General features: G+C 46.7%; 1 protein-coding gene across 1 annotated transcript; it reads right to left on the bottom strand.

The window, feature by feature from the left end:
* Window positions 1–259: 259 nt before the first annotated feature.
* LOC111852130 (tripartite motif-containing protein 2-like) lies at window positions 260–16,144 on the bottom strand. Its single transcript, XM_023827690.2, has 12 exons — window positions 15,841–16,144; window positions 7,625–7,825; window positions 6,775–6,979; window positions 6,512–6,663; window positions 5,917–6,097; window positions 5,067–5,790; window positions 4,796–4,899; window positions 4,325–4,492; window positions 3,974–4,142; window positions 3,127–3,197; window positions 2,714–2,854; window positions 260–2,499 (listed from the first exon to the last, which is right to left on the bottom strand). Exons 3-12 carry the CDS (start codon window positions 6,886–6,888, stop codon window positions 2,347–2,349), a joined length of 1,977 nt encoding a protein of 658 aa, XP_023683458.1. The 5' UTR covers window positions 6,889–6,979; window positions 7,625–7,825; window positions 15,841–16,144; the 3' UTR covers window positions 260–2,346.
* Between the last annotated feature and the right edge of the window lie 1,881 nt (window positions 16,145–18,025).

Below are 18,025 nucleotides of genomic sequence, written 5' to 3' on the forward strand. Positions count from 1 at the left end.
CAAGGCCAGTGATGGAGAAAGACCACAACATCATGGTGTCCTTCAGGGGCGCTGAGGTGCAGGGTGCTTCATGCTGCTGTGGGCCTCTGACCGGAGGCTGACCTGCGTGTGGTGCATTAAAACAAGCATTTACTTGTATGAAGCTGAGCATGACAGTTAAGGAATTACAGCATATCACTAACAGTGACCGAAACGAAAAGTCGGGATTATGAGCTGGACGCAGAATCATAACAGCTGGTCAAAACACAACATAAGAAAATCAAAGAATGCTTTTCTTTATTGGCTGAGCTAGGTAATAAACAGAAGTGATCAAATATGATTAAATTAGGGCCAGTAATGAAAATGCATCAACCTACATTTTGAACTAGATTAATTCCAACAGGAAGTACAGCAGAGATTCAGCAAAATTCAAACATGCGCATAAATAACAGACGAAATAACAGACGAAAAAATGTAGGCGATAAATAAAACGTTATCAGTAAACTTTCAAATGCTGGAATTTGTGAGATGTAGCTATCAGAGCTGCTTCCAATGAATGTGAAACATCTGCGTCACTCCATACAGAATGTACATGGTTTCAGGGAAATTGTGTACTAATTAAATTATATAAAATAAGTGCATTTTCTTATAGCAACGGTATTTCAAAGATTGCTATAACTAACAATATGAACATATATCTTGAAAACAAAATATAATATGGGTACAGTCATACATTTGGCATCATATACACACAGGAATTTAAATAATAAAAAATTAATGAAACAAGTACAGTTATTTCTTAAATAAAATATATGTTTTGTCAAGAACAAGGTAAACGACCCTCATTCCCAGAACCAAAATGTGCATTAGCTGTCCTTAAGGATATTGTTCATTGATGTAGTAATTAATTACAGCACACAAAATGCATTCCTCTACGTACTGGTTAGAGCTGTGATAACGGCAAGCATACTTATGTTCAGTACAGGACCATTAAAGAAAGCTGTAACGACCATGATCGATAGCTTTGGATTAATTTAAATATTACTTGAGTCATCAACTCAGCCTTTAAATGGTCAGCGATTCTTCATCTTAAACCACAGGCAAAGTAAAATAAACTATGTTCATTATCCAACATCCAAGTTTGCTGTTTAATCTTAGACTTTCAACAAATACCAGTTTGCAAAGTTTTAGAAATGCAAGCTGTCTTTAGGTGCCCTATTACACATAAAATAAGCTGCATTGTATAACTCACAGTATTATCTACAAAGTACCACTTTTTGGGAAAAGTGTCTGGGCTCCCAAAACTGTTTTTCCTACTAAGTAGTAGGTAGTTATTCAAGGTGACTGACCTTGTAATCCAACAGGAAATAGTCAGCAAGTACATCAACAGATGGCTGTTTGCTGATACATTACACGCCTTTCTGGATCTAAGCGTGTAACAGCACTCAGTAACTGTATGGAATACACTTCTCTACAATAACCATAACAGTGCATGTTAATGCTCCAGAAATATCCTGTCACATTTGGAGAGCTGTGAGATTCACACACTCATATTTTATACCTCACTGCAGGGGGAGATCAGGAACCATTTTACTGGAAATAACTGAATAATAACTGTGGTTCTTTGTCTGTGAGATGCAAGGTTTCAGAGGCAGACCTCTCAATCTAATTTTTTTCCCCAAATAGAAGGATCAGTCTATAAATATCAATTATCACAAATATAATCAAATCTGCATTTGACTTTTTTCATACTAATCTTCATCTAAATAAAGTGAGATTGATTAGTACCGAGTTAAGCAAGACGGTCACAAATTGCCGTGCGGCACATTTTGGGCTCTGGCTGGATTGGGCCAAACCACGGGCATCGGTTTTACTTGTAGGTCAGTTGTTTACGTAGCAAAGAAGGAAAATGACTAAATGAAATTGGTCATGAATCCAATATTAGGCAGCGTGTTCTCATCCACGAAGAAATATTAAGGGAACAAAACACTGAAAATCCAGAGCACAGGGGTTTGAATGTACAGATAAGTTATCTACTGTCCTGGATTATCTATCATCTGTAGACGGCAGTTCAGAGAAGACCTTGACGGCGTTTTTTTGTCTTAGAAGGTCCTGTTAGTTTCTTGGCACGACATTTGGATGCTGTTTGAAGTGAGAGACACTGAGGACAAGCAAGGGATTATGGGAAATGCCTCTCACTGAAGCCGAGGATCCAGCGGGTGACAAGCAAGGCCACAGTCACATGAAGTTTTTGGTGACTCCTATGCGGCGTTTAAGGAGGGCGACGTGGCCCAACTGTGTGCAAGAACATGTGAGTGTGGCTGCCTGTCCGGGCCGCGGACGGACAGGGACCGGCAAAGCTCCAGGTCACTGTAAGTAGCGGTACACTTTGTAGCAGTGGTTGCCAGAATCTGCCACCACGACATGGCCATCAGAGGTGAGTGCCAGGCCTTGCGGCCCGTAGAGGGGCTCTGCTGACGTATTGATGTAAGATAGGAAAGAACCATTGCTGTCGAAAACCTACAAGGACAGAAGAAAATCAGGTTACTGTAAACCCCCCCCGGTCACTCCACTAAGAAGACCACAAACGATAGCTACTCGCACCAGCTAAGAGGCCTTCTGTATGCAGAGTGATCAACGGTGAAGCGCTGCTTTAAACCTCCGACACAGGGTCGGCTTCCGCTCAGCTGCAAAGCTTGTCTCTGCGAGGCCACGTCCCGCATGAAGCTCCTACCTGGATGCGGCTGTTCCCCCAGTCGGCCACGATGATGTTGCCGTTGTTGTCCACAGCCACCCCAGTCGGGGCATTGAATTGCCCATTCCCTTCCCCATTGGACCCGAATTTCAGGAGGAACTCTCCCTCTGAATTGAAAACCTGCATACATAAAATATTAAAGCCGCTGCGAAACTGCTTCAGACAGGGATGTGGAATTCTGTTATTTAGCCATATACCAAAAAAGACAATGGCCAATCATCGTTACGTATAAACAGATTATGTAAATTTTCCCGAGAAATTCCCTCTGCATCTTTAGCCAGATTGATTTTTATTGTGAATCTCTTTAAACAGGAAGCCATCTGTGGTGTTTGTTAAAAGATTAACACATGAGTGTCAGATCCCGTTGCAGCTGATGTTAATGTGTTACATACCTTCACAGAGTGGTTATGAAAATCCGTAATTATTATTTCATTATTGTTGTTCACGGCTGCAAAGTGGGGGCCTGCAAATAAGGACGGCAAAAAGGTAGCTGTTTGCTTATACATTATATCAAATTGTTCTGTTTACACACACACACACACACACACACACACAGTACTGTGCAAAACTCTTAGACAGTTATAGAAAATTACCCTTAAATGATCTTCAATTTGGTGTAAAACTATAAAGTCTGTATCACCTTTCTTAAAGTATCACCCCAGGATTTGACTCAACTACTAGCATACCTCATATGGCTAAGCAAAAACTCAGAGCTGTTATAAGCAAGCTGGTGGTGAAATTTAACAAATACATGCACTGGCTGGGGTTCCCCTGAGCAGAGGTTTGGGCACTGAAGCGGTGTTCATCTAGCCATCCAAAAAGATACGCTTACTGCCCAGATAGTAGCCTTAAACATTTCCTTTAACTGCCTAAGACTTTTGCACAGTATTGTATATATAAACATACTACACGTGTGTAATATCAATTTTCCAAATGCTGCTGGAGAATGGGTCCAGCCCAGCCGGATTCCGCTTCTCGGATTGGTCAGCGATATACTGCCCTTCCTCGCACTTAATATTTCACCTCTGTATTCTTCAGATATATATATATCATTCAGATTTAAGCTCCTCACGGACCTGGAAACACTGAATGTGCTAGCAGAAAATCAATCAGCCTGTGTTTCACAGGGTCAGGAGATGTGTCTTAACACCGTGTAAATGAAGGATCCCCTTCTTGGTGCTGGGCTTTAGCTAAAATGGGGTTTATGTGCTCACTCTTACAGATTACTGTGACACGTACCTGCAAACTGCTTGTCTCCGTTGCCACGGCTACCAAACTTGGTGACCAGCTTGCCAGTGAGGTGGAAGATGAAGACGGAGCAGGCCTTGTTGTCCACCACGATGAGGTTACCGTTCTTATCCACTGACACACCTTTGGGTCCCATTAACTTTCCATGGCCAATCTTTGTCTGTTGAAGCAGAGAAACCTCCAACAGGTGACACCAGTGTTTGCCTGACACTTTTTTCCGACAGGGGTCAGAGAGTGTATGAAATTTGCAGACCACCAGAGCATGCTGTAAGTCTGCAGATCCAGAAAAGCTCTTCATAAATCAGGTGGAACCCATCTATTGTCCATCCTACCCTTGCTCACCTTGAACTTTCCGTCACTGGAGAAGATGCTGACCCACTTGTTGTCATAGTCAGCGATGATGATGTCCCCGTTGGGGTGGACAGAGACTCCCGTGGGTCGCTGCAGTTGCCCTGGTGATCGTCCTCGAACTCCAAAGCGGTTAATGAACTGCCCGTCATTGGAGAAGATCTTCAAGAAACAAATACAGGACTTAACAGAGCACTTGTCTTGTTATGAGTTGAGAGTCAGGTTATCAGGTTAGTGCAGTGTTTCCCAGTCTGGTCCTCGAAAACCCACAGATGGTTCATGTTTTTGACATTACAAATTTTTGCTCCCTCCTAGTTCCCTGCCAGGACTTTCAGTGGGTCCTGGAGGACCGGATTGGGAAACACTGAGTCAGTGCATTTGCTGAAAATATCATATACAGTGCCTCGGTGAAATGTCAACATGTCAGTAATTCAGTTTTTATGTTTGCGAGCAGATTCAGCTTACCTGTACACACTGATTGTTACTATCTGCTATCAATATATTGCCAGTGGGAGATGCAGCGACACCCTGAAGGTTAGTAAACTCCCCTTTATTCCGTCCCTTTGTACCTGCAAGGCAAACACTGTGAACTATTGCCTGTCACCGATAACTCTCAAGTTGGCTCAAGTCAATTAAATGACTTTTCCCTTTCAGTTTCTCTTAAATTATACACTCAGTATAAAAACGGACTCAGTCTAAAGATGGGCGGCTCAAGAGATCTACAGAAGCCACCAACCGATTCTGAAGATCATGTCATCTTCAATTGGGTTCTCCTTCTTCTTGCTTGTGCTGAACATACTAGCTGGTCTCTTGACTGCCCTCTGCTTGATATGGCCGCTGCCGGGGGATTTGACACGTTTTTTGGCCCCGTCGCCAGACGGAGAGACATCGGCAGATTTGATCACCATCAGCTTGAAAGGGCTGCCCTTGATGTGCTGGTCATAGAGGCGCAAGGAGAGAGTGAAGTTTCCCTCCTTGGGCACGGTGTAGAGGAAGTCATATGTGCCATTTTTATTGTCCAGGATTTCCCCATCGGCCACGCTGCCGTCAGGGGTGAAGATCTCCGCCGTCAGGTTAGCGTTGCCGCTCCTGCATGGCTCGCCGTCTTTGTCCTTGGTGGTGATGGTGACAGAGTTAGACTGGCCCACCACACACTGCTGTAGGCCCTCACCGCTGGCTTCCGTCTCGTACGCCACTGCATTTGTGGTGACGATGGTGCCCAGGTTGTGGATAGACTTCTTCAGGCACTCAGTCTCCACATGGAAGTCCAGCTGGTCATTCTCCTGGGGCTGCAGTGGGAACTCCTGGCTGGTCAGCTCACCCAGGCGCTTGGGCATCTCCTTCATGACCAGCAACTTCTCATCCTCGGATCCCTCTTCCAGCGCCTTCTCCGTGAAGCTGCAGCTGCTGTGAATTTCTTCCTGGTCATGCAGCAGGTTGCTTACCTGGCCTTGCAACACCTGAAACATGCACAGAGACTGCCCCCTAGTGTCATACACCTAACAACTAACATGTGTACAATCCACACACAGAAGGAGCCCTAGGCTCCCCTCAACCACACGTGACTAAACAAAAATGAACGTCACCTTCTGTTTGAGCCCATATGTCACCTCCAGCTCCATAAGCAGAACACTCTTGCGCACATTCAGTGTCTTCTGTATCTCCTCAAAGGTGGAATGGATGTCCTCCTCTATGGAGGCCTTCTGGGTGGTGAGCTGCTGCTGAAAGTCCATTAGGACCCGCAGGGCAGAGTCTATCTCCGGGAGCCTGGACACACATGGGGCAAGGTCTCCCGTGGGACTCCGGCCAACCACGCCGCCCATTTTAATGCATTTTACATCATACATCTGTGTGTGAGTCCAACTGACAGGGTTATTGTCCTGCTTTTGCAAAAGTCCAGTTAGGAACTGTCAAATTAACCTGATTTTCAAATAGGAAATTATTACATGACTAAAAATGGTTGATGTGTTTGTCCTTAATAGTTGTATCCACTGTGATTTTGCAGAGGAGTGTTCATGCAGGGTTATGGCCTGCAGCATCTTCATGCATTTGTTCTCCTGTTTAGCCTAAAACCACCGGCCCTATCCTTATTGTCCGTGTTTTGGTTCTGCTGGCACTGGGTGACGACTTTCTGCTGGAAGCTCCGGGGAGGATGGGGTGCGTAAGGTGAAGGGGGCTCACCTTCTCCTGACGGCTCCGAGCTGCTCCTGGAGAGTGGTCTTGCTCTGGTCCATGGCGTCTTTCAGTGGGATGGTGGAATGCTCAGAATGCTCGCTCAAGGTGCATTCTTGACATAACACCGTCTCACATGGAGGACACCAGAACGATGGCACCTAGCACCAGGTCACACGCAGCCAGTCAGAACTGGGGTGTAAAGATCAGTGTCTGGGGCACTCTGGCATAACAACTGCCCCTGGGGAAGCCAGGGGTGAGCAGACTCTTACCCTGTCCTCATGGTTGGGGCAGGACAAGGGCTGCCTGGCGATCACCGCGGCAACATTCTCCAGCACGGTGCAAGCCTCACTGCTGCTGTCGGGTGACTTCTGCTGCCCGTCCATTGGGGGGAGCTCTGGAGACGTGGATTACGGGGGAGACGGGTGTCTGGGCAGGATGCACAGTTGGTGTAAAGGGGTAAATTTCTGTAGGCACCTGGTGAAACAGACACCATGGGAGAAGAAGAATGAATGCGAGTTTGTGCCCGTGTGGGCAGCTGGGGGCAGGTAGAACTAAGGGAGAGGCGGAAGAGGAAAGTGTACAAGCCGGCTTGTACAGTCAACTCCCAAATTATTAACAGGAGAAATAAGAAACGCGCTGAGATAATTCTGAGGGATAGTGCTTTCACTGGGACCTTGGGTTAAGGAGTGGAACAGGACCAGCAGCCAAGTTTTGTTATAACTGCACCTGGAGACAGAGGTGGTGTGATTAGATGCAGCGTGTCTCACATTCTAGGCTGAGAAATAACAGCTCTGAGCTGAAATTGGCTATTACTGAAGTGCGAAGCCACAAAAGACACTTGCCTATAGCTGTCCCTCACGAACGCCTGTTTAAACATGGCCGTTCCCCATTCACACCCCAGATAGCTGTCCCTCACGAACGCCTGTTTAAACATGGCCGTTCCCCATTCACACCCCAGATAGCTGTCCCTCACGAACGCCTGTTTAAACATGGCCGTTCCCCATTCACACCCCAGATAGCTGTCCCTCACGAACGCCTGTTTAAACATGGCCGTTCCCCGTTCACACCCCAGATCACTAACAGCTGCGATGTGATGTTTGAAAGCAGAATGGGCATTACCCTCCTCAGGTGGTGTGCCGAATCGGGGGGCTCTGGCCTGCTGGGACAGGCCAAGCATAGAGGGGGGATCAGGAGCTGCGTGTCAGGCTGGGGCACCACGGAACTGGGAGCACTGGGAGCACAGGAGCCATCACTGGCCATGCTGGGACTGTGACAGGGGAGTCCCTCTTCCCATCAAGATGCGATCTGCGTGGAGAGGACCTGCAGGCGACAGAGAGTGAGGAAGACGGACGTTAAAAAGAGCAAAGAAACAGACAGGGGAGGCCATCGAGGTCCGACAGCACAAAACGGTCCCACATGAAACAGCACCATTATGTACTTAGAGTTTTTACCTAATTATGCAGCTAAACTTCATTCAGCATAAACCTCCAGTTAAAGCAAAAATCATCCTTAAGATACGATTCTATTCTGTTAATCATGATTCTATTGCAGCTATAACTTTTGTAGAGAGAACAGGCTAAAATTAGTCTTTTGTTAGCCTGCCGCAGTTATAAACCAACCAATAGTGGCCCTGTTAAAGTTACTGGGCTTAACTACAAAAAGGCCAGTTTTAAAGGGAAGGTATAGCGTCACATGACAGCTGTATGCTAACCCTCTGCACCAAATGCTAATGCTTCATAATGCTACATAACTGCATTCAGAAAGAAAGCCACAGGCTGGTTTTGCACTACAAAGGTTGAAGAGAGCTCCGCATGCTAAGCTCTGATGCTGACGCCCACTCCCTCTTCCTCCTAACACCCAGCCCAACCCCCCAGATCTCTCTTCCATTGGTGGATCATTGCATTGCAGTGTGTTGCACGGAATTCTGGGATTGGGCTGCAGAAGCAAGAAGAAAGGCATTTTTAAAGGGCCACACTAACACATCAGCAGATCAGCTGGTGGCTGACAAATCAGTATGGCCGCACTCAGATGTGAGAGGCAATCGAGGAACCATACAGAACACATGCCGTGCAGACCGAAGAGGCAGATAGTGCTGAATAGATGGGCAGACTGTGTGGACTGGAGAGGTCGTCTGCAGAGAACAGGGAAACAGCCTGTGCAGAACACTGACAGAGCCTGTTCAGGACAGAAACAGAAACAGAGATAGAGCCTGTGTAGAGCAGAGAAGCATCCTGTGCAGAACAGTGACAAAGCCTTTACAGAACAGAAACAGAGATAGAGCCTGTGTGGAGCAGAGAAGCAGCCTGTGCAGAACAGTGACAAAGCCTGTGCAGAACAGAAACGGCGATAGAGCCTGTGTAGAGCAGAGAAGCAGCCTGTAGAGAACACTGACAGAGCCAGTACGGAACAGAGGCAGAGTCTGTGCAGAAGAGAGATGCAGGCTGCAAAGAACACAGACAGCATGTGCAGAAGAGACACAGCTTGTGCAAAAAAAAATAAATACAGAAATGCGAAGAATAGAGACATAGCTTGTGCAGAACAGACAGAGTCTGCGCAGAACAGAAACAGAGCCTACACACAGCAGAGGGGCAGTCTGTATAGAATAGCCAGAGCCGGTGTAGAACAGAGACGTAGCTTGTGCAGTACAGAGAAACAGCCTGTACAGAACAGAGATGCAGCCTGTGCAGCCTGTGCAGAACAAAGACACAGCCTGTACAGAGCAAGACACAGCTGTATAGATCAGGCAGCAAATCTGTGCAGCGTAGAACCACAGCTGAGAAGATCAGGGAGTCTGTGCAGATCTGTCAGATGCAGGCTGGCAGGATTACTGAGCAGAGGCACAAAATTGAGACCAGTCTGACAGACTGTCAGTCTGCAGCCACCTCCAACTGCAGAAGCCCACTGTTCCCAGTAGGACGCTGCGTGTCGGCACTGCCTGCCAGTGATGCATGTCTGCAGCACCAGCACTCTGCACCCTGAACACTGCCCTTTTGGACCGCTCCTTGTCACAACACGTATGTCCCACGCCTGCACACACTGAACACTGCCCTTTTAGACCTCTCCTTGTCACAACACGCATGACCCACGCCTGTACACACTGAACACTGCCCTTTTAGACCTCTCCTTGTCACAACACGCATGACCCACGCCTGTACACACTGAACACGTTCTTTTTGTACTGATGCAGCATTGAGACAGTGTGTTCTAAGAATATGTGCTATCCCTGGGGGGTGCGGAATGGGGAACAGGACACACAGGAACCTTTAATCAGGAAGATTATGGCCTGTGTGCAGTTTGCTGGGTTGAAACCTCTGCTGAGCTCATTACCTTCACTTCCACTTGACTGATTGGAAGGCAACTATAACCGCGTGCAAATGGCCTCAAAGCTATACAGTGACGTGTCTACTTAGGGCATAACAGTACAAAAGATAAGAATTCTTCCATTTTCTGGAAATATATTTAAAAGCGGTTTAGGGTGGATTTCATGTGGGCCAAACATTATTCCTGCTTCTCATGAAATGGTTAATGGCTTTATTGGTGTATATTTCTTTTATATTATATATGTTATATACCCCGGTTTCAGAAAATGGATGGATGGATGGATGGATGGATGGATGGATGGACGGATGTTATGTAGCCCAGACTCTGTGGCTGATTGTGATCACTGCGCCCTGCAGGGGTGTCACTAACAATCACCAACAGATAAGGCTGGTATATTTCCCCTGCCCAATCTATGAAGGTTGCTGGGCCCAACATGCAGACATGCGCTGAGAAACATCTCTTTTATGAAACAACACTGGCACAGATTTTATCAGGTGTTAGTTTCTTCTTACCCATCACACCAACAGCAGTAATAGATGTTCTATTTACCCCAGTGCTTTGCATTCTCTGTACAGGTCACATCATTCCTGGCGATACATCAAAAGCACTGCAGCGTAAGTCTGGGCTTCTAGCTATAAATGGAATTTTTCTTCAGATTTGATTTGCAGCTTGCAGGTATGAACCTGGCTACGAAAAAGAAAGGAGAATCACGTCAGTAAAACGGATCAAACGGCGCACTGTGCGGCTGTGCGACTGTGCGGCTGTGCGACTGTGCGACTGTGCGAGGCGCCAACAGAAGGGAAAGTCTGCTTGAATAGAAGCCTTATATTCTACAAAACAGCTTTCAATATATATAAGAACTGCATTCACAAAGGCCGAAACAAAAGCTAAAACTGCGAGGCACTGCCAGTGAAAACACCGCAGAGTCTGAATGTCCTCACCACACTGTGTTTAAGTCTCACCACAAGGCCACTTGTTTACTCTGGATTCCAAAGTACCTTCCAGAGCACGACCCAGGCATGGATCTCCTTTACTGGGGAGCATTATTTGTCTTGTTACAAAGATCTGCAGTCCAGCTGAACGCTGTCGCTTTAAAGAGCAAACACATAAAAAACATCGGAGAAGCGACCCTCAGCGGCTCTCGGATCAGTACCTGGGGTGTCCGGGTGTGACGGTCGGTGACATTCCACCACGCAGCACTTTTCACAAGCGGAGCGGCCCTTAGGCTGGCTGCAGTCGTCACAATAAAAGCATGAACTTGCCGTCCCACACTCAGCATAGCCGCAGCTGTTAGATTTGGTACCTTGTAGCATTTGGGGGATGTGTCACCTTGTCCTTCACCCTGAAGGCCACCTTCCACCCTCCTTTCCACCACAGCCCACCCTGCAGATGAGAGCTCCACCAATAATGCTGGCACCTCAAATTTCCTATGTTTTATTCCTGAAACGCTGCTTAACTCATGTTCCCAAAGACTCTGGTAATTTACTCTGAGACTCGCTCTGGATGGGATACGGAACAGATTCGTGTAACATCAGGATAAGAGAACATTATGGGCACTTTATTCAGGTTTGCATAAGAGAAACAAAAACATTAGACCAGCCTTTGCTTCAGCTACAGACCAACATGGGATCTATAGACAGGGAAACAGGGTTTGGATGCCCAGTATGACTGGATGCCTGTCACCTGACCTCGGCCCACCCTGGGATTCCACACCTTACACCACTTAGTCTTTAGCATGTACCTGACTTAGCATTTAGCCTGTTGCATGGGCTTGATGCTGCACAGAGGGTTTGGTATTAATCTGAGGGAGCACTTAGTCTTTAGCATGTACCTGATTTAGCATTTAGCCTGTTGCATGGGCTTGATGCTGCACAGAGGGTTTGGTATTAATCTGAGGGAGCACTTAGTCTTTAGCATGTACCTGATTTAGCATTTAGCCTGTTGCATGGGCTTGATGCTGCACAGAGGGTTTGGTATTAATCTGAGGGAGCACTTAGTCTTTAGCATGTACCTCATTTAGCATTTAGCCGGTTGCATGGGCTTGACGCTGCACAGAGGGTTTGGTATTAATCTGAGGGAGCACTTAGTCTTTAGCATGTACCTCATTTAGCACTTAGCATGTAGCATGACCCTGGTTTTACACTGATTCTGTAGCATTAGCATTAGCCTGAGGCAGCACTTGGCCAGTAGCATGATGTGGAGGCGGCACTGAGTCTGTAGCGATGTGGTGTTTAGTTTGTTTCCAAGGCAGCATTCCTACATTCACTATATTTCCCAAAGAAATGACATTGGGTTTGATGAACATCATATTTAGTATAGGAATAATTAACTAGTTGGGTGGAACAACAAGACATTAATGAATGAACATAATCGGAACTGTGCACCGGTAACTAGTGTAACTGCAGAGATTTTGTTGAAAATCACATAGATCAAGGCACTAGCAAAAGAACAGGAGTAAAACATCAAAGAATATAAACACCAAACGAAATCGTAGCGACATTTTCAGCTGCCCCTTAAATACGTATGAATAATAATAAATAAAACAAAAGCCAGCCGTGAGTGATTAGCTAGGGGCTTTGAGGTAAATGCCAAAGCAGGCAATGGCCAAAGCCTTTTTAATCACATTAACAATAAGCAAAGACATTTGAATAAAGTTAATGGGATCACCACGATCTTTCTCCCTCTTACTATCGGATTCCTTTGCTGGTGCTACGAGGCCCCAGTTGGCGTCCTGCTTAAGACACGCTATTTTTGCTGACGGGTAACCGCACGCGTCCCAGTGCTCCCACTCTTACACCCACCATCGACCCGAGCAGAACCTGACAAGCGGCTCTCGCATAAGGAATAGCTCACTGGCTAGGCTTCACCTCCATTTTTTTTGCTTGAAACCAAAGCAGACTGTGTAAATGAATGGCGGCCTGGCAAGCCAATAGTAGGGGGGCACTAGGGCCATGTCGTGCACAGCTTCTGAGCTGGTGGTCACGTGATCCATCTCTACCAATGGCGACTGTGCAAAATACAATCATATCAGCTCAAAGACAGTACTACTAAAACCACCCACTACATTTATTTATGTTTTTGTCCAAAGTAATGAAAGTTCTGGGTCACAGAGTTTCAGTACCCCTGGGTGGTGGTTTAGGACATAACCAAAGGACCCACTGGGCATATTACTCTGCTGACTACGAGACTCAAACCCATAACTCTCCGGACACAAACACAGACCCCTGATCAACTGTACAGCACATGACCTCAGCGGCAACTAAGCATCTGCAGATCAGCATGGACAGTCACAGTCTGCATATTAACATAAATGAATAGATTGAGGGATTGCGGCAAGCCTGGAAAAGCAAAAAACAACATGCACCCAAATTTCACAAAAAAAAAAGTTACTAGATAACTAGCAACCAAATAACAAATCTGTCTAGGTAACTTCTGCTGTCCATGATTAATTCAATGTGTTGTGGTAGTTATCCAGTGACTGCTGATCAATATGCTCAGATATATAATAAGCTTGGGGATTAAGACTCTGGGCCCCTGGCTTGTCTCTGTGAGATATAAAAAGAGATGAGATATAAAAACACAGACTACGTACAGTATGTACATACTGTGCAGATATACAGAAATGTATATCAATATTTGCCTGTCTATTTCACCCTGTATATTTATTGATATTGCATTCCGCTGCTCTGTCTCATTGCTCTATACAATGACAATAAAAATTCTTGATTCTTGATATATATTCTCTGCCTGTGTGCTGAAATTCACTAATACTGTCTCCATGTCTCAGTTCACTCCATAGTTATATATAGTGCTGTTACCTTAGGCAGCCGACCCCAAGCTGTTATAAATCACCCAGAACGATGCCTTGCTTTGTTAACCAAATGAATACAAACTGAAACATGCACATAGAGCCTGTTACGAGGTTCCTTCCTGCACACGCATCACAAAGCCCTGCTTCCTGAGAGCACACTCACGTGAGCGAGAGCATGCCAGCTGTGATTTAAGATTTACGCCGGCAAAAGCTCACGAATACCTACAGACACATCTATCACCTTACAGGCCTTATTCCTCTATTGATTTTTAAAAAGAAAATTAAGAAAAGCTATAAAAATTGCCGTGTATATCCAAGAAACCAGAGTTCAATCAATGTGACTTGTTTGACTTGTATGACTTGTATGACTAGCCAGCATTAGCGTTTTCCCTGAGTTTCATAAACAAGGAATTTGATCACGGGTAACCCCCCACCCAGGCAGACAATTATCCAGTTAAACTTGTCGTAACTTGTTTCACGACTGCAAATGCTGTAATTGAAATAAATTTGAGCAACATCACACGATTATCTCTATTAATGCACATTAAAGTTTGCAGTGTTAATGCTGACGATCCAACGGTGAACTTCACATGTCTAACGCATCAAGTCCCTGCTACCCTCCAGTATCACGTTACGTTGGGATTTCGATTTATGCTGCAACCCAAGATGATGGGTCCTGCTTTCTGCATTTACTCTCCGAACAGCCAGGAGCAGGAAAGCTGGTGGGTCTTGGGGTGACACCCCCCAGCCTCCGTTTGGTTTACATGGGGGGACGAGACCACAGAGCCCCTATAGCACAGGGGCGTGACCCCAAACTGCTCCCCTAAATCACCTCACTGCTGGTTCGTTTCCACTGCTTCAGCAGGGAAAGGCAAATCAAAAAGGACAAAAGGCATTTTCAAAATTGCTATTGACAAAATCTGCTCTGTGTTCCCTGATCCCTGATGTTGCACTTTCTCCTGATTGGCCAGTTGTCTGATTAGGTTCTTGCTTTGCTGGTAGATGCTGTGTGGCTCCTGCTCTGATCCTGCTTACACTCGTACCTGGACAGTCACTGGATGCTCAGCCTAGCTGCGCTTACGCCTAGTCGACTCCTTGACGTCGCTTTTGACAAAAGCATTTGCTAAATAAAAATGACTGTAAATGTAAGTGACAAAATAGTTTTCACCAGGCAGTACAAAGATCTTAGCAGTCATTCATGATATCCATCAATCCACCCTTCCGTCCGTCCATCCATCCATCCATCCATCTTCTACCTGCTTAAAATGGTCAGGGTTGCTCTATTATTAATGCAACATTCACATTGTTAATTAACAATTTGAAACACATACACTTAAATATGAAAACGGCAGGCAACAGATGTCCAGGCTCTGATATCTGTGTAAAACGCCCAACAGCTTAGAATACTATCATTTTACCATGACTGACAAAACCAGGCATAAAGGAAATGCAATCCAATCATTTGACTGGTGATCAGGATCATGTGACTGAGGAAATATGTGCCATGTGAAGGGGCCGCGGAGGAGCAGCCGTCAGTCTGGGACAGCTGGCAGTCACACGCTCACCTGGCTGCCAACGTCTCACATGGCTGGCTAACCCCCCCCCCCCCCCAATCCCGTTTTGAAACCCTTAAAACCTTCATGACATATTGGCTGCCACACCTACAGGATTATCATCATAAATTAAATCTCAAAGATATAGTTTACGATTAATTTTTCATGTGGTATTCCATTGCCATGCCTTAAAAATGTCTGCATTAAACGTTTCATGTGAAAAATCTGCTCCTGCGGGCTCCTGGACACGTCAACTACTAAACAACGGCAATAACAACAACGGCAATTCTTATCATTATTATTACGATTGTTAATATTATTATTGCAGTGGTTTTCTGAAGGATGAGAGGGCGCCTCTCGGAGGCAGCGATCTGCCTCGGAGGGGCACCTGTAAGCTCCCTGCCTCGCTGCACTGTGCCAGCTGTCGCCGATCAGCTGACCACGCAGTACGGGGTGCAGCCCCCGCCAGTGCCGGAGCCCACGTACCCTCGGGGCAGCAGAGCGCCTCGTCCGTGAGACGCAGTCTGCAGAGATACCCCTGTCGCACGGAGCCACACGTAAAGCCTCCATCCTCCCCTGCATCGCCACCCCTCCCCCCCCACCCTGCATGCTCAGCCTCCCCCCCCCCCGCAAAGGAAGAAGCGTCTTACGCGGGCTCCATGGTGGATCCTGTTCTAGCGAAGTGCAGGGCGTGGGCAGGAGCGCCGATGCTGTCTCCCTCAGATGGTTGCTCCCATTTCTCCCCGTCGCCACGGAGCATTTGAGGCTCGGACGCCGTGTCACAACAAAACAGGCAGACTGTGGCTGGCAGCAGCGGCACTCGGGCTGGGGAGGAGCTCTGGTGTGACAGCGGGGCAGCAGCCAATCAGGCGGCAGCACGCCAGCCCATTGGCCGCTTCGCACGTCCCTGACTGTGACTTGAAGAGGAGCCGAGAGCAGAGCAGAGATGGAGATGCAGGAGAGGCGGAGAGACTGGAGGGAGAGGAGAGGGAGGAGGAGGGAGAGGAGAGGGAGGAGGAGGTAGGAGGGGAGGCTCTGAGCTCAGGGCCAGGAGGCAGAGCAGAACCCAGGGGAGCAGAGAAATACCTCCAGGGCCGTGGAGAGGGTGGGGTGTTCACAGGAAACCGCACGGTGACAGCTCTAGGGAGCAGCTCGCAGACGCGGACGCCAGAGAATCACGGAGCGTCACTGTGCGGCTGCAAGCCAGCGTGCAGTTTGCAGAGATGAGTGAGTCTGTTTAGGCACATGCTGCACAAAGAGGCCTATTCAGATAAACGAAAGCAGGGCTTTCCTGTTGTACAATGCAGTTCCAGCTTGGGTTTTACTTTCATTTTGAGGCACTGGGACTGAGTGTTTACTGCAAAAGTCCCTCATTAAATAGCTGCGTGCTTTTACACCAACTGCTGATTTACCAGCAGGGACTTCCCAGTTACCTGCTGGTTAAAATGAACACACCTCAAAGGACGGCAGTTGGTGTGCAGGTGGCAGACCTGAACCCGGAGACGAAAGCTGCAGATGGAAATAAAAAAATATAAAAATATGTTGCTGTTGTGCCCCTAAGCAAGGAAATTCATTTCCAGCTGTGTGGCAGAAGAGATATGGAATTATGGGAGACATGCAAAAATAAAATATCAAGGTTGCTTCAAATTATAGCACTTGGCAAAAAACTTAAGCAGGAAACATGCAAACCTATTAAAATCCTCTGTAGGATGCACCATATATGAATTGAAAAGGAATCACGTACAGATTTGTGGTGTTACCAGAATAGCGATCTTAGCTTGTGGTGGCCTGGACATTAATCATTGATTAGGTTTGGGGGGCTCTGGAGTAAGAACAGCAGCGGAGACCTTTGTGTACCTTGCTGACCCACTCTGGTGTCGAAGGTATCGGTATGAGGATGCAGTGCCACAGCGTTTGGGCGATGGGCAGCATGATTAACACGCCCATACACACGCAGACACACACTGTCGAGTCACACACACACACGCCTTCCCGGAACAGATGGCACCTGGCCCCGGCCCGTTTTGGGCCCCGTCCCGTTTTGGGCCGCGTCCCGCTGGAGCCTGGCACACCCTCCTGTCATCGCCGGCCGCTCTCTGAGGACGGACAAAGCACAATGGATTCCTCCGATCCCCTGTGACACACTGGGTCTGTCTCCTTTTGGGTGAAAACAGGAGGCCGTGTGTCTGTCTGAACAACACAAATCAACAGTGTATAAGAGCAGAGTGACACAAACCTCCTCTAATTCAGATATCACTTCTAGAGAGTTCTGTGGCGGGAAGGGACTGGTGAGGTGAGAAAAACAACAGATACACATCTACAAAGAAATGAGCAAGTCATTTTGAAAACAATCAATACAAGCTTTTGCTAATGAAATGGCTTCAACGCACGAACAATGAACAGGTCAAGACATCAATGGATTTAAGTCACTTTTATTAATGAGCTTGATACTGAAACTGAAGTAACTGATTTTACTTTTTTGAAATTGGAGCACCTTCAATATGTAGACAAAACTAGCCTAGGTGATGTTTTCATAAGGGTGGGGGCTGAGATCTGAGGTACTCCTGTCCCAAATGGGACCGGGGGTAAGTGCTCAGTCCCCATGATGCTGGGGGAGGCAACAGTAATTCAGCTGGTGACCACAGAGAGGTGTCATGGAATTCTGCTGAGCTGATAATTAGATTTTAAGCCATTTTATGTCCCCTGTTTGCGATCCACAGTGTGACAGAACTGCAAGCCAATTGGCCTAAATTCACATGTACATCAGGGTCTTTAACAAGCAAAGCCTCTCCGTGAGATAAGCTCTTCCTGTAAGAAACCACTTCAACTTAGATG

The sequence above is a fragment of the Paramormyrops kingsleyae genome, chromosome 12 (genome assembly GCF_048594095.1).
Source record: "Paramormyrops kingsleyae isolate MSU_618 chromosome 12, PKINGS_0.4, whole genome shotgun sequence".
Classification (NCBI taxonomy): Eukaryota; Metazoa; Chordata; class Actinopteri; order Osteoglossiformes; family Mormyridae; genus Paramormyrops; species Paramormyrops kingsleyae.